This window comes from Apium graveolens, chromosome 4 (assembly GCF_009905375.1).
Source record: "Apium graveolens cultivar Ventura chromosome 4, ASM990537v1, whole genome shotgun sequence".
NCBI classification, from domain to species: Eukaryota; Viridiplantae; Streptophyta; class Magnoliopsida; order Apiales; family Apiaceae; genus Apium; species Apium graveolens.
In genome coordinates, this window is record NC_133650.1 from 313,443,220 (window position 1) to 313,460,412 (window position 17,193).

A 17,193-nucleotide genomic window follows, 5' to 3' on the forward strand; every position below is an offset into this window, starting at 1 on the left:
CTTAAAAATAGATGAGACAGTCCTATCCTATTTGAGACCTTTAGCATTGCACGATATATATTTTATACAAGAAAACCTTCCTAAATTTATAATTTTTTTCCGTACCAACCATTACAATGAAATAAGTAAATATGTCTGATTTTAAAGATATTCAATTATGGAAAATGGCCAAAAAAAACAATTCCTAACAGCATACCACACACTACTTAAGATCCTTTCAGGCAAAAATATTAACGGCTTAATGGTAATGACGGTTAGTTACTTATGTATGATATACTGCTCTAAGCTAGACCTTTTCAATAATTGGACAACCATAAACTTTACAACAGAGATATAGCAATGAAGAGAAAGGAAGGTTACCAGTCTCAGGTGCACAGGCTTAATTTTACTTCTGGGCTACTCTTTACACCAATGTTATTTTGGACAAGCCGTTCACTTGATTTTCAAGCTCTTACCAGTGTTCATATATTTGAATGAATATTTAATTTAGATTTCACAAGATAAAGATTTTAAATGGATTATATAATTAAACTCTATTGATATTTGATTTAGATTCTAGATTTGATGAAAAGTTTTTCCATATTTAAAGTATGAGTAAGGATAGGGGTAGAAGATGAAGCACAAAAATATTAGTACAAAATGACGTGGTGTGAATGAAATGTCGTTTTTTTATTGGTTGACATATATGTGAATATAGATGGACCCATTAATTTGGTAAAATTGACCGGTCATAAAACCGAGACGTGTCATTTTATATTCAATTTTGTATCTCTTCATATTTAATTAAAATGTTAAAATTTTTAATATATTAGTCATTAATGATTTATTAAAATCTCGGTTAAATTGACAGAAAATACGATTATATTATTCTTACTTTGGACCCATAGTTTAATTTAGATTTCTCAAGTTATTTTCAGAGTTTAAAAGGATTGTATAAATTTATATTAAATTCTATTGATATTTGATTTAGATTCTAAATTTCGTGGAAAGTTTATCCAAATTTAGAATACGAGTAATGATAGAGATGCATGATTTACAAATTTTATTAGAAAATGATGTGCTATGAATGACATGACATTTTCTTATTGGTTGATAACGATATTGATGAGAATATATATGGGGCCATTAATTTGGTCAAATTAACCAATCACAAAACCGACACGTCTTATTTCGTATCCAATTTTGTATTTCTAGCATTTTTTTTAAAAAAAATAAATTCTAAATATATGTTATTATTGATTTCTAAAAATCTCGTTTAAATCCACAGAAAATTCGATTGTAGGATTATTACTGTGGACCTATAGTCATTTTTGGGCTCCATAGTTGGATTTTAACTTCTCTATATCTCATTTGATTTTTGGTCTGTCAAGTAGAGATTCAGTTTTGTCCGGTAAATAGTATTTCCTTTGTATATTTTCTTGACAAGGATTTTTAAATTTATTATTAAAATTATTATTTTTAAATATACTACATAAATAATAATTAAATTGTTTTTAATATACTATCTTCTTGGTCAGAGGTTCGAATCCCAAGGAAAGAAAATTTATGATTATGCCTCCTGAGTCAGAGTTTGTCGCTTAAATGTGGTTTACCTTGTTTCACGTGATTTGCAGGCTATTGCGTGAGCCCGTAGGGTTTAACCAGTATGCACCCGAAGGGTAGCAGCCGTAGATTATCTACGAATTTTATTTTACACGAGTGTCAAAAAATGAAACGACCTATCTATATTTTAAAATATAAATTTATCCAAGGAGATTACATATAAAATGAGATTATGTATAAAAATCCGTCCTTTAATAATTACCTGAAACTAAGCAAATTTGCCCTTTAATTTTTGAATAAACATGTATAAAATAGAGATAATTGCATATTAATTTTCAAATTTTCGAATTATTAGACATCCCGAAATGCAGAACTAAAGACATGATTGTGTTAAACTTTAATGAAAAATAGCATAAATACAAAAATAAATTGAGTTAAAAAAGGTATATCAACATAGGTTTGTCATGTTTAGAACCTTATACAGTTTTACTTATCTCCTGATTAAAGAAATTCAAACAAAATAAATTATTATTACTAAATTTAAGCATTCAAACATAACAAGATAAAGAATCCAGGTTCTGTACAATGAAACACACTGTTTTGGTAATTTTTTGTGCAATTCATTTGTCTACTTCAGTTAGTGCACGGACTGTTTATTCAGTAGCATAAACATGAGCAACAATCAAAAAACTCTTTCCAACATCTGAACTAAACCATCTGTTGCCAAACTTACGGAACTTGTTTTTCCGAAACACGGAACTTGGAACCTCTATATATTCAACTTGGTTAACTTCGTTAATTGGATCTTTTGTAACCTCTTCAACTGAATCTTCTATAGTTGTTTCTTCATTGTACTTAACTTCATTTATCACTTTAACCTTTTTCTCTTTCTCCAAATACATAAGACATTCAACTTAAAATTTGAGAAATTTTGTTCCTCTATTAGGAAATGACTAACACACAGGGGGGTGAATGTGTTTTACTGTTTTTAGGCTTTTCTTGAATGTTTTTGGTTGAACAAAGTAAATTAATTCTTGTAGTGAAATGTGTTCATGCAAAATTTACGCTTGCAGAACATAAAGAACACAGATCTTCAAAACTCACTTAATTTTATATTCAAATCAAGACTGTTTTGCTACAAAATTTCTAGGCTCTTTGTTGATAAAGAGCTTAGCTTCTTCTTGAGAGTGTTACAAGAGATTTGATCTAAATTGTTGCTACTGACTAAAGGACCAGTGTTAACTTTATAACTTAATTAACTGCTGGTTTACACAGTGGATAATAAGACATGCTATTAGCTTTTCTAAACTGTCACTTGTCATTTTTATTTATAGAAAAGTAGATCTTCCATTTCTGGCTTAGCATATCTTTAGTATCCCGTGTTCACTTTGATCTTCCTCTGTTAGTTAATCTTCATTATTGATATTGCACATTCTTCAAACTGCTTTTTGTAGACTTGTCAATCCATCTGTTGGATTGTTTGTTGATTGTTTATCTTGGATATTGAACTGATCTGCAACTTTGAACTTTGAGATTGGACATCGAGATCTCCAGTTTAGGTCTATAGAACACTTGACATCTCGATAAGTATATTGGCTTATCGAGATCTCTAGTACTCTATATTGGGTTTGGCTTGTAGAAGTCTTCAGTTCTCTGTAAGAGATTTTAGGCTTGTCGATATCTCTAGTCTTCACATCTTCACTTTGACTTATCGATAAATCTTAGTTCTCTAGTGGCCTTTTGACTTGTTGACATCCCAGAGTTCTCTAGTCATATTTACCTTGTCGATATCCCAGAGTACTTTAGTGAATTTTAACTTGTCGATATCTCTGATTTCTCTAGTGAATTTTGACTTATAGATATCTCTGAGTTCTCTAGTGGAACTTGACTTATCGATAACTCAGAGTTCTCTACTGAATGTAGACTTGTCGATAACTCTGAGTTCTCTAGTGAAGGAATGACTTGTCGATATCTCCAAGCTTCAGTTCTTCAATTTGGCTTGTCGATATCTTTCTGAGTTCTCTAGTAGCTTTCCAAACTTCTCGATAAGCCATTCTGGAGTTCTCGAATGACTTCTCTATAACATTAAATTTGTGACTTGTAGAGATCTTGACTTGAAGTATTTTTCTCCAAACAGATTTATTCAACTCCAAGCTTCTTCAAAATTCTTCTAAGGCATGATCTTCTTGATCTTCTTCCAGATAGAATCCTTAGGCTTGATACTATTTTAGGAAAAAGACTCTAGTCTGCTCCTTTGCATTTTTACAGACTTTAAGTGTTACAAGTACAAAATACAAATTAAGATAACAATACAACTTACTTAGGGTTGATAAAATGTCTTAGTCTAGTTAAAGTACAGGCATGTCTTTTACAACAATCTCCCCCAATTTGTGAGAAGATTGCTTAACACAAATTCATGCCTGTTAACAAGACTAACCCCAAGTTTAAAATGATGGAAGATGAAATTCATACATAGAGCTTGATAGAATTATAACTTGTACAACCTAAGATTCACAAGGTTCAATGATTACAAGACTTAGGTAAAGACAGTTTTTACATCTGCTTCTTCTCTAAGTTTATCCTTCAAATGGTCAAGAATTTCAAGTTCTTCTATGATAAGTGTTCCACTTAGAACTTCTACAAGTTTTTGTATTTCTGCCTTAGGATAACCATTGTCCAGAACCTCTAGGCAGAATCTTGAAAATCCACCAGCTCTGATATTTAGAAATCTCCCATCTTTAGAAATTCTGCTCATTCCTTTTGCTTTCAACTCTTCTGATTTTTTTATGAACATGTCTATTTCTTCATCATGCCTCCTATTTCTTTCTTCAGCTTCAACCTCTTCTCTTTTCTTTGTTTCCTCCCTTTCAATCAACCATTCAGCTAGAGATGATCTTCATGCCCTTGTAGCGGTATCCTTGCCTTTTAACAAACTTATCACTCTCTTAATTTCTGTAGGAGCCAAAGAATCCATTAAGCTTTTGTTAAGAAGAGTGAATGTACCATCCTCAAAATAAATTATGACTTCTCTCAATGATATAATCCAAACTCTAACAATTTCCTCAGCTAGATATTGGAAATGGTCTTTATCTGAGGTGCACCAATTTAGAGGTAGAAAGTCAGATTCCTTAAAGCAATTGCAGATGGCCCTTTCAGTGACTTCTCTTTTATTTGTAGGCTTGACTTTCTTAGGTTTTCTCCCAACAGATTGGAGCTTGAATTTTAGTGAAGGATTGGCCAAAGGTAGGGTTGTCATTTTCTTGAGATTGGTGTGGCTTGAGGTGATTGGAATTTTTAGGAAAGAGTTGGCTGTTTGTTTGTATAGAAATTTTAGATTAGATGTTTGGGAAGGTTTGATGTTCAAGATAGTTGATGTTGTAGGTTGAGCTGAGGTTTGAGTTGGTTGTGTTTGGATTTTTAGGGTTGTTTAAGTTTCTGAATCATCATGAGGCCTTCTACTCTTCCTCTCACCTCTTCTATTCTTTTCTTCATCTTTCTTGTCATCTTCCTTCTTCTTCTCTCCACCCTTGCTCCCGGATGGCTTACTGGACTGACTAGGATTTGATCCAGAAGGATTTTGATCATTCTTCTTCTACCCATCATCATCCAAGTCATCCTTGTTGAACTATGTTTTGGGCAAGTTGGCTTCTGCATTATCCAGATATCTCCCCAGTAGCTTTATTATTTCCATATCATCGTTGTTCTTGTTTTTCTTAGCTCGTAAGCTAGTTCCTAGGATCATGATAAGCTTCTTGTTTCCCATGACACAGTGTTTGGGGATATTGAAATATCTGAATTGTCTGGTGGTTGGACAGATGTATGCTATACCCTTACTTGGTTGTAGATATACTTCAGGGAAGGCGGCTACTTAGGCATCTCTCAGTGTAGTTAATAGCATGGTATCTTCACGAGTTATAACTCTAACTTTGCTGATAAAGATATCTAACTCAGATGCCCTCCTTGAGATAAGGCAATTGAGGGACACCTGCATACACCTGTCTGTCCCTGAGTCATTTGCATTAACCACTATCTTCTCTTCCAGAAAGTTGTCCTTATTGACCTTGGTCACTCTTATGAAATTGATTGTCTTGTCCATGGCCTTTTTATATGTGAAGTGATTATTGTTGAGAGAAGCTTTTAAGGCTTTGAGTAGTTCTTCAAACTCTCTGCTCAGACTAGGTCCTTCAGCAGACCTAATAAATCTCTCCATGTCAAGATTAATTTCTTTAGATTTCTTTTCATCACCCTGGACTTGCTGTTAGGATTACCTTGATGTTGAGTATACAACAACGAAAGCAAAACCCAAAGCGAATAAACAAGAACAAGAAAATAAACGACAATCACACAGGACAAAGATTTACGTGGTTTTGAAATTACTACTCCACAAGCCGCACTAATTTTGTATTGATCTCTCACAATTTGTTGTGTTATGATTTTACAATTACATGATTATTTATAAGAGAAGAAACTAGGCCTAAATCAAAATTACAGTCCAAATCTGAAAAGTAGACTAATCCATAAATTAATCTGAATCTGAATAGTCTATTTTCATGGGCTTAATTAAAAGACTCCACAAAACACAACAATCTCCCACTTGGAGTCTGGCCAATCTTCACTTCACTCTTGTAAGTCTAGTAAAATCAATTCTTCAATCAATAACTCTAACTAGTGCAGCGCCTTCTCATCAATCAATTCTGAAGGCCAGTTGAAGCTACGCAAAGCTTCAACTTTTCATTCGTAACCACCTTAGTCAACATATCTGCAGGATTCTTTGAACCAAGGATTTTCTTCAAGGACAAAGTACCATTGCTTATCGACTCTCTTGTAAAGTGATATCTCAGCTGAATATGCTTCGTCCTAGCATGAAACACGGGATTCTTCGCAAGATGAATAGCACTCTGACTGTCGCTATACAAAGCACTGTCCTCCTGTTTCTTGCCCAACTCCTCAAGAAAATTCTTCAACCAAATCATCTCCTTTCTAGCTTCAGAGATAGCCATATATTCTGCTTCTGTGGTTGAAAGAGCAACACTCTTTTGAAGTCGAAACATCCAACTAACTGCGGTGCTACCCAAAGTGAAAATATAACCCGTTGTACTTTTTCTTGTATCCAAACATCCACCCAAATCTGCATCAGAGAACCCTTACAAGATAACATATTTCTTACTGAAACATAATCCAACCCTTGGATGTGCCTTTCAAGTAGCGTAACAACCACTTGACTGCTTCCCAATGCTCTCTTCCTGGATTAGACATAAATCTGCTAACAACTCCCACTGCATGAGCAATGTCTGGCCTTGTACACACCATAGCATACATTAAACTGCAAACTGCAGATGCATAAGGAACTTTAGCCATATCTTTCTTGCCATCATCCATTTTAGGTGATTGCTTCTTTGTGAGATTAAAGTGACTCGCCAACGGTGTACTTCTGGTCTTCGCATCCTGGACACTGAATTTCTACAACATTTTCTCAACATACTTCTCTTGATATAATTTTAGAGTACCTTCAGCCCTATCCCTTATGATGCTCATACCAAGTATTTGTTTTGCTGCACTAATATCCTTCATCTCAAACTACTCAGACATCTGTCTCTTTAACCTGTTAATTTCCCTCATGTTTGATCCTGCTATCAACATGTCATCAACATACAACAATAATATGATATAAGATGAATCAAAATGTTTAAAGTAACAACAATGATCCATAGCACTACTCGTGTACCCATTCTTCATCACAAAACTGTCAAACTTCAAGTACCATTGTCTCGGTGCTTGCTTTAAACCATACAAACATTTTATAAGCTAGCAAACAAGGCTTTCTTTCCCAGCTACCTGAAATCCCTCTGGCTGAACCATGTAGATATTTTCCTCAAGTTCACCATGTAAGAACGCGGCCTTAACATCTAGTTGCTCTAGATGTAACTCCTCTGCAGCCACAATACTTAGCACAATTCTAACTGTAGTCATCTTAACAACGGGAGAAAATATATCGGTATAGTCAATACCCTTTTTCTGTTAATAACCCTTGACTACTAACCTTGCCTTGTATCTCTTGCTGTCATCATGTTCTTCTTTGATCCTGAACACCCACTTATTCTGTAAAGCCTTCTTTCCTGCTGGTAACTCTGTTAAAGACCAAGTCTCATACTTCTCAAGAGAACTCATCTCCTCATCCATGGCTGATTTTCATTGAACTGAATCATCCACTTGTACTGCCTCTGAATAACACTGAGGCTCCCCATCCTTGGTCAATAACATATAATATGCTGAAGGAGAATATCTTTATTGTGTCCTCACACTTCTGCTAGAATTTCTTACCTCGGTCTGTGGAGTTACTGGAACCCTGTCAGCAACATTCTCCGAACTCCCACTATTTCCTGCAAGATCTGTTTCTGTAATATCTTCAAGCACTGCTTCCTATTTCTCAGGTTGTTCCTTTGTAAACTCAGAATCGACTACAAGCTTATCCTTATATACTGCATTCTCATTAAAAGTAACATCTCTACTTCTAACGACCTTCTTAGTCAGTTCATCCCAGAAACGGTAACCCATATCATCTGAGCCATAACCAATGAAGATACACTTCTTTGCTTTTAGATCAAGCTTGTCCCTGTCGGAATCTTTAACACGCACATAAGAAACACAACCAAAAACTCGCAAGTGTGAAAGATTTACCTCTTTTTCCTGCCACTCTTCTTCAAGAATCTTGAACCCCAAAGGACTTGAAGGTCCTCTATTTATGAGATACGCAGCTGTGCTAACTGCATCAGCCCAAAACATCTTTGGCAACCCTGCATGTAATCTCATACTCTTGGCCCTCTCATTCATGGTTCTATTGATGCGCTCTGCAACACCATTCTGTTGTGGTGCCTCTGGAATAGTTTTAATCATTCTAATCCCAAATTCCGTGCAATAACTTTTAAGGGATGTTAGAAAGGAGTTCTCCCAAGTGACCACAACATTTTCATCTGATGAATATAAGAAACACTTGCAGACCATAAATATAAATTTTAAAAAATATGAAAATTAAAGAGAATGCGCAAATCTGATAAGCAACACAAAATACATTAAGCACTTCCATAACTCTTATACATCTCGATACAGAAATGCAGTGGACACATATGTGATCAGTGATGTGATGTTATTATCACGATAAAGCATCGTCATATGAATTGATACGAAGTACAGAATACCGAGTAAATGAATATCACAATTTCATGTGTACAACTCTGAAGTTACTGAACAGCTAGGGAAACTATACAAAATTTATAAGTAGTCTCTACAATGCCTAATGCTATATGTTAGCACATAAGATTAATGTACCAGCCAACATAATTTACAAATGAACAAAATGTACTAATGCTAAAAAAAATATAAATGTGAGAGAAAGACAGAACTATAGACCATACAAATAACAGAATATTTTGTACCTATCTTTTTTCTTTTTATTCTTATTTTGCTTGTCTATTGATAACTTGTGTTCCAGCGGCTCATCCTCAGTGAGCTGTAAGAGACTCTCAGTGTATCGAAACTGTAAAAAATTAACAGGTAACCCGCGAATCTTGATATTCTTCACTGTCCTCTGGTCAAGATTATACCACACAAGTTTTGTGTTGTAGTCATCCCGCTCCAGTATGAGTAAATCCTCGCCACTTCTGGAAAATGCAACAAGTTTGGTCAACCTATACGCTCCAATCACGAGTCTCTCTAGAAAGTGCTTTGTACCAGGTCCTTCCAGCCCCGCGATAGTTCATCACCCACACATCCATTTGAGTATCGGTGCAGTCAAGAATAGAAATGTATTCTCCTAAATCATCCAAAATTCTTTCACTGGACTTGGCACGAGTCGCCTCAATAGGAGGAAAAGGGACGTCCTTGAACTGTTGACGTTCCAGATCAAATCCAACAATGAACTCTTTTCCATTAATTCGATCCTCACTTGCCATCCAATGCAAACATCCGCTTGCAAAAAAACCCCTAATATTAATGAAACGAGTGTTACTAGGAACATCCTGAATCCGTGTCCAAGCATTACTTTTAAGGCTGTAGACCATGGATATTAAGCCACGAAACTGAACATAACATTCTGCAATCAAGACCACCTTAAAATCATCATTAACCTCATCATATCCGAATCCACATATGAGCTTCTCATTAGTACTAAACAAACTCGGAAACTCACTTGGCAAACCGGCTATCTTCCTAAACTTCCTAGTTGTCGGATTTAACAGAAAAACATCCTTCCTCTGATTCTTAAACACACACATTAAACCATTACAACCACCCATAATCTGAGCACCACGAAGAAAACTCTTGAGTGGATCATCTATTTCCACAAGAGCAGCAGACTCATCATCTAGAGAATCAAAACCCGCAAATTAGAACTTTCTATCATCACCAAAAGTCACTATCAGAAGACAAGAACCAGCATTACAAGCAATGGCAGTCTTAAGCTGTTTCTTGGCAAAAGCATTACTATCAATAAGAGAGCACCATCCTTTCGACACACATCGAAATCGAAGAAGAGGCTTTACGGGTAATCGACAAAGTACCTCATCAATCAAATCAGCAGGAAGAGCCATAGGGTTTGGTAAATGAAAGCTTAGCTAGACACGGTTCAAATAAAAATGATAAATAAATTAGTATCACTACTAATGTAGCTATTTTATTAGGCACGAACTCTATCTCCGTCTCAAATTACTTGTCGACTTATTTTAAATTTTATTTTATAATAAAATAATCTAAAAAATATAACTACTTCGACAATGTACTTTAAAATACGCATAAAAGTCGAAATGCAAATGGAAAGTAAATCGGGACAGAAAGAGTAATAAATTTCGTACATTATGTAAAAATTCAGACAACAATGGTTACCTGGTTGGTAGCTTGGTGCCCTAATTCAGACAGCACTGCTTGGTTGGGGATGCATAGACACAGAAAATACAACAATTGTGTGTTTTTCTTGTTTTGAACCAGCAGTCAATTTTTGGGCTCAGTTGTTGGGTTTTGTTGATCTCACTCAAGTTTGGGCTTTCAAGTAGAGGTCCAGTTTCATTTCATCAGGTGCATATATTTTTTTCCTTATTTTTTGATACATTGATGGTTAAATTTATTATTTTAATTAATTTGTAAAATAATATAATTTGTTACAAGAGAATTTGATAGAATATTTTTTCACTATGTAGTTAAGGAAATTTAAAATGTGTGTAAGAAAAATTTGAATGATACTTGAAAACGAAACAAATAAGTAGTTTATCCAACCTAAGATTTGACGTAAAATTCAGTACTTTTTCTATTAGGTAAAGCCTAAAGCCCTTTTAAATTTTAATAAAGATTAAAGAGTATGAAAATATAGATAACTGCAGATTAGTTTTCAAATATTCGATTTGTTATACCAGAAAACTGTGGTAGCCAAAATCATTCACAAATAATAATGTGTAATGTCCATACTTTATAATTTTTCTATTAATAAGATGAGATCTCGGGAACATTGGTATACTTAGCCCTACTCTTCTTAAAACATGTATATTAATAAAAATAGTCATTTTAATTGAACAATCTAAAGAAAATAGTAAACAGAACCAACATGTGAGTTACAGCATCTGTTGCATCAAACTTACAGTACTTGTTTAAACCATTACAACCACCCATAATCTGAGCACCAGGAATAAAACTCTTGAGTGGATCATCTATTTCCACAAGAGCAGCAGACTCATCATCTAAAGAATCGAAACCCACAAAATAGAACTTTCTATCATCACCAAAAGTCACTATCAGAAGACAAGAACCAGCATTACAAGCAATGGCAGTCTTAAGCTGTTTCTTGGCAAAAGCATTACTATCAATAAGAGAGCACCAACCTTTCGACACACATCGAAATCGAAGAAGAGGCTTTACAGGTAATCGACAAAGGACCTCATCAATCAAATCAGCAGGAAGAGCCATAGGGTTTGGTAAATGAAAGCTTAGCTAGACACAGTTCAAATAAAAATGATAACTAAATTATTATCAATATTAATGTAGCTATTTTATGATCTTGGTCTCAAATTACTTGTCGATTTATTTTAAATTTTATTTTACAATAAATTAATCTAAAAATAGTATTACGTCGTCAATGTACTTTAAAATACGTGTAAAAGTCGAAATGCATTATGTAAAAATTCAGAAAGCAATGGTTACCTTGGTTGGTGGCTTGGTGCCCTAATTCAACAACACTGCTTGCTTGGTGTGTTTTTCTTATTTTGAACCAGCAGTCATTACTTGGGCTCAGTGGTTGGGCTCAAGTTCCGGGTTTTCAAGTAGAGGTCCAGTTTCATTTCATCAGGTACATGTATTCTTTTTTCCTTATTTTTTGACACGTTGATCGCATAATTAAAATTATTTATTTTATAATTAATTTTTAGATAATATAATTATATGATTTGTTAAAATAGAAGTTTGTTAGAATATTTTTAACTGTGTAAGTAAGGTAATTTAAAATGTGTGTGGAAAAATTTAAATGGAAGTTGAAAACGGAACGAATAAGTAGTTTGTGCAACCTGAGATTGTGTGTAAAATTCGGTTCTTTATCTATTACCTAAAGCCTAAAGCCCTTTTAAATTATTGATAAAAGAGTATGAAAATTGAAAATCTAGGCAAACCGGAGACTGACGACCTCTGTCCATATTGGAGAATTGAAGCTAGTACTAAAGGCGCAAAACCAAAACAAGAGATAGAGCTAGGCTTGGAAAAATCCCGATAGCCTTTGCCTGAACGCCCGTCAGGCTTTCGCCCATTGCGAAAAATTCCTCACTGCTAGACTTTGACCGAACACTGTTGATGAACTGCCCCTATCTTCCGAGGTCACTAGTTTACACTTTTGCGATATATAAAAAATAATGGATTTGAAAGGACTACAAGAAAAGAAATGTCACAATATTTTTTTTATACATATCTCAACTGGCTGGGTATGTATATTTCTAGGCATTCACAGTTTTTGGTTTATATATTCATAATGATACCCGTAGGCAACTGAGAAAGTGTATTATTGATGAAATTTAATTTTACATAATAAACCTAAACTAAAACTGAACTCAATGATAAATGAAGGGAAGTTTACGGACGCCCTTACTCGTCTCTGGGTGCCTAGGTATCCACCGTAAGCCTTTCCTCGTTTGAACCCCGCCGTTAACTTTAAGGCTATGCCATCCTAAGGTGCTGCTAAATGGATGGATCTTATTAGTAAATAAGGCATATCTTGTCTAGGCAAAATTTATTGAGATTAAAAGGATTAAATCCTTTTAAGAAACGTGTCTCAGCCCTATTATGGCTGATCATCCTCTCGGACTAGCTACTGATCATCGCCTTGGTAAACTATTGCCTTACCAACCGGCTAATCAGACGTGAGCCGTTCCATCCTAATAGCGTATATTTGGAGCTCCGAGTGGATTTCCCATGGTACGAAAAGTATGATTTGAATCTCCAGGCAACTTCAACTTGAAAAGCAGCATAAATCGAAACATAAAAGGGATACCTTTTGAAAATGGCATTCTCCCTTGACTCTAGAAATATACAAAAACATTTCAAATGAAAAATTAGGTTCCCTATAAGAGTCCGTCCGACTGCTCTTGCTGAAATTGCCGGAACTATGTGGTATGGTTGAACAACTACCTCGATCGAATTATTTGGGCTTACTCTTTATATTTATCGATTACTCCTTTTACAAGTTCTGGAAGATTTTCTATTTTTCATTACACAACTTCGATTAGGCTGTCAGAAATGACTTTCTAGACTCCTAGATTTATCGACATTAAAACTGACTAATCATTGAATTTACGAGCAAAAGATTTTTCGAGTCCGAGTGGCGGCAGACCTTATTCGAAAAGAGATACAATATATTATAAATTCTAATATGAATTCAATTCCTGACTTATATTTAAAGATTCCTCCTTTTTAAATTTTTAAAAATTAATATTTTGAAAAACTGTTCCTAAAGGTCCCAAGAAATTCCTTCAGGCAGATAAAGCAGCTATAAAAGCTATGCTTGCCCTTTCGAACCTTAGTCTCAAAAGGCTAGATTAGTATCGAGAAAAAGGCCTTAATTGCTCGGTTATACTCGATTAATACCTCCGCTAGTAGTTCTTAGAAGAACTTCCTGTATTCTCAAGAATAGATGAGATATTTATTAATCGTGTAGCTAAACAAACTTATTTTTTTCATGAATCCACCGAGTCAAATTTCATATGAATTTTCTTTTCCGGATTATAACTAGAACCTCCCCTTTTCTGGATCCATCTCACATCAATAACTTAACCCCTACCGCCTATAGGTAGTTTTAGAGAAGTTTTTTTGAAGTAGATACCTAAATGCCAAGTACTTTTTCTTCTAGAATCTTCTTCCTAAGAGCTAAGAGTCCGGAGAAGAGGAGAGATTCAGAAAAGAGAGATTCCCTATCACCCGAGAAGCTATTAGCCACATTACTAATAGATATCTCGAGATATCTATTTAGTGATAGTTTGCTCCTAAATGGGGAGGACCCTAGAAGGTAGTAGAAGCAAGCCGAGCTGCCGGACCTAAATGTGTGCTCAAGAGATAGCTGTCCATACACAGCGTATCCAATCACGATCTTATAATAAGAACAAAAGATCTTTGTCGATCAATCCCTTTGCCCCTCATTCTTCGAGAATCAGAAAGATCATTTTCAAGTTTGAATTTGTTTAGTATTGTACACAATATGAATGATTTTTAGATGCACATATTCCTCCGGGGGACGACTGGGACGTGGGCATAAGGGTCTTTATGATACAATCAACAATTCCCTTCATTTCCAATTAGACCTTGCTTTAGCCTCGTTAGGGGTTATTACTTCCTTGGTAGCTCATTTCTGATTCTCGAAAAATGAGGGGCAAAGGGATTGATCGAGAAAAATCTCTTGTTCTTATTATAAGATCGTGATTGGATACGCCGAACAATTAGATTTTGTCTCATCGCATGAAGAAGCCTGCGGTACGGGATATAACTGCATGTTAGTTTTTAAATATTCGAATTGCTATTTGAGATAATAGTTTTCGAATATTTGAATTGTTATACGAGAAATGTTATAGTACTCAAAATCGTAATCAAATAATGATGCGTGAGGTTCCAATTCGTAGTGCACAGAGTGCTTATTCAGTAGCATAACCAAGATCAACAGCCAAAGTGCTCTTTGTAGATAAATCATTTGCAGCTATCTAGCTAAATAAAACATGTATATTAATGAAAATATTCATTTCACTTGAACAAACTAAAAAAAATAGTAAACAGAACCAACATCTGAGTTACAACATCTGCTGCATTATAGTTACAACATCTGCTGCATTATAGATTATAGTACTTGTTTAACCGAAACACTGAACTAAAATTTAACAAACAAAACACAGGGTGCATTATATCTACTGTTCTAGTAAATTACTCTCTTCTGTTCCGGGCACAATCTGGAAAATTGAACTCTACTGATCTTCCATCACTGGGAGCATTCCTGCAACACAAAGTTACAGGCAAACAATCTTGTCATGTATCGAGATAACAGTTATGGTACAAGGTCCTGCAATTGTTATTAGTGTAGAAGTGAATAAGGCATAAACTACTCCATGTTCTATTCGGTAACAGGAAAACTTTACTGATATGCTACGTGCAGAAGTGAATACTGTGCAAAAAATGGTTCCAACACATAAACAAAAGACTCAAACTAATAACAAAGATAAACATAAGAAAAAACTACCTTGTCATACTGCTTTGTTTCGTAGTTCAAACATCTTAGATCCTCGAACTGGATCCTGCGGACAGAAATTTACACCTACAAGAAATAGGGTAGTAATTAGCAAATATATTAGTTAATGTATTTTCCAAAATATGAGATATCAGTTAAAAGCAATCTAGCAAAAGATGGCTCAACTCGGTAAGCAGTATCGCAATTAAGAAAGAAAATGGCATGTGTTTAGCAAGTACTGTAATCACTCCTCTTCATAACAATAGATATACACCAATATTAATGATAATGATGAATGGAGACAGATACAGAATTATAGACCACACAAATAACAACTCATTTTGTACCTTCTCCTTTTTTTTGTATTCTTCTTTTGTTTGTCTTTTGATGGTTTCTGCTGCAAGGGCTCATCCTCGGTGAGTTGTAAGAGACTCTCGGTGTATAGAAACGAACAGAAATGGAAAGGAAGCCCACGAATCCCAACATTTGTTACTGTCCCCTGGTTGAGGTTATACCATGCAAGTGTTGTGCCGAAGAGATTGTAAACCTGTAAGAGTAGATCCTTGCCACTTCTGGAAAAAGCAATAAGTTTATTAGAGGTACCATTTATTCTGAGCATTTCCTCTTGCTCCGTAGAAAGTGCTTTGTACCAAGTACTTTCAGCCCCAGGATAGTTCATCAACCACACATCCATACGAGAATTTGAGCAGTCGATAATACAAAGATTTTCTCCTAGACCATCCAGAAATATCATTTTGGAACTGTCATCCTCAATAGGAGGGTATGGGACCTCCTTGAACTGTTGAAGTTCAAGATCGAAGCCAACAATTATATCCTTGGAATCGATTTCATTCTTAATTGCAGTCCAATGGAGAGATCCACTTGCAAATATGCCCCAAATTCCAGTAAAACTAATGTTATTTGGAACGTTTTGAATCCGTGTCCAAACATTGGTTTTGAAGCTGTAAACAAAGACTAATAAGCCACCAAAATGAACACAACAGTCTGCAATCATGACCACCTTATAATCATCATTGACCACATCATAACCAAATCCAAATGAGAATCTTTCATCCCATTTAAACGAACTTGGAAACTCAGGTGGCGCGGAAGCTACCTTTTTGAACTTCCTAAGTACAGGATTCAACAAATATACATCTCTCAAATTTTTCAGCACACACATCAAACCATTACAAGCACACACATATTCAGCACCACGGAGTAATGTCTTGAGCGGATCGCATATTTTGACAACAGAAGCAGAATCCTCATACAAAGAATCGAGACTAGCTAAATAAAACATCTGATCAGCACAAACTTTTATTATCATAAGACCAGCACCAGCATTGCGATCACGGCTAGTCTTAAGATGTTTCTTGACAAAAGCCGTGCTATCAATAAGAGAGCACCAGTCTTTACACACACTTCGACAACGAAGAACATACTTAACGGGTACTCGACAAAGTACCTCATCGATCATCTCGCAAGGAAGTGCCATTTTACAAATGTAGTACTATAGGGTTTGGAAAATGAAAGTTCAGCTAGCAGAGTAGGAAACCAAATGATGAATAAGAATCTGCAATAAGTAGCTAAATAGCTTAAAAATAGATGAGACAGTCCTATCCTATTTGAGACCTTTAGCATTGCACGATATATATTTTATACAAGAAAACCTTCCTAAATTTATAATTTTTTTCCGTACCAACCATTACAATGAAATAAGTAAATATGTCTGATTTTAAAGATATTCAATTATGGAAAATGGCCAAAAAAAACAATTCCTAACAGCATACCACACACTACTTAAGATCCTTTCAGGCAAAAATATTAACGGCTTAATGGTAATGACGGTTAGTTACTTATGTATGATATACTGCTCTAAGCTAGACCTTTTCAATAATTGGACAACCATAAACTTTACA

General features: G+C 35.0%; 2 protein-coding genes and 1 long non-coding RNA gene across 3 annotated transcripts; all 3 read right to left on the reverse strand.

The window, feature by feature from the left end:
* Window positions 1-11,091: 11,091 nt before the first annotated feature.
* LOC141720204 (F-box protein At1g11270-like) lies at window positions 11,092-11,490 on the reverse strand. The gene has a single exon (XM_074522553.1). It carries the CDS (start codon window positions 11,488-11,490, stop codon window positions 11,092-11,094), a length of 399 nt encoding a protein of 132 aa, XP_074378654.1.
* A 3,419-nt stretch (window positions 11,491-14,909) lies between these two features.
* LOC141717355 (uncharacterized) lies at window positions 14,910-16,099 on the reverse strand. The gene is made up of 3 exons (XR_012573601.1): window positions 15,619-16,099; window positions 15,284-15,358; window positions 14,910-15,106 (listed from the first exon to the last, which is right to left on the reverse strand). It is a non-coding gene; the product is annotated as an uncharacterized LOC141717355 (long non-coding RNA).
* On the reverse strand, window positions 16,100-16,769 carry LOC141720205 (F-box/kelch-repeat protein At3g23880-like). Its single transcript, XM_074522554.1, has 2 exons — window positions 16,293-16,769; window positions 16,100-16,246 (listed from the first exon to the last, which is right to left on the reverse strand). The coding sequence occupies exons 1-2, from the start codon at window positions 16,767-16,769 to the stop codon at window positions 16,100-16,102; spliced, it is 624 nt and encodes a 207-aa protein (XP_074378655.1).
* Window positions 16,770-17,193: the final 424 nt, after the last annotated feature.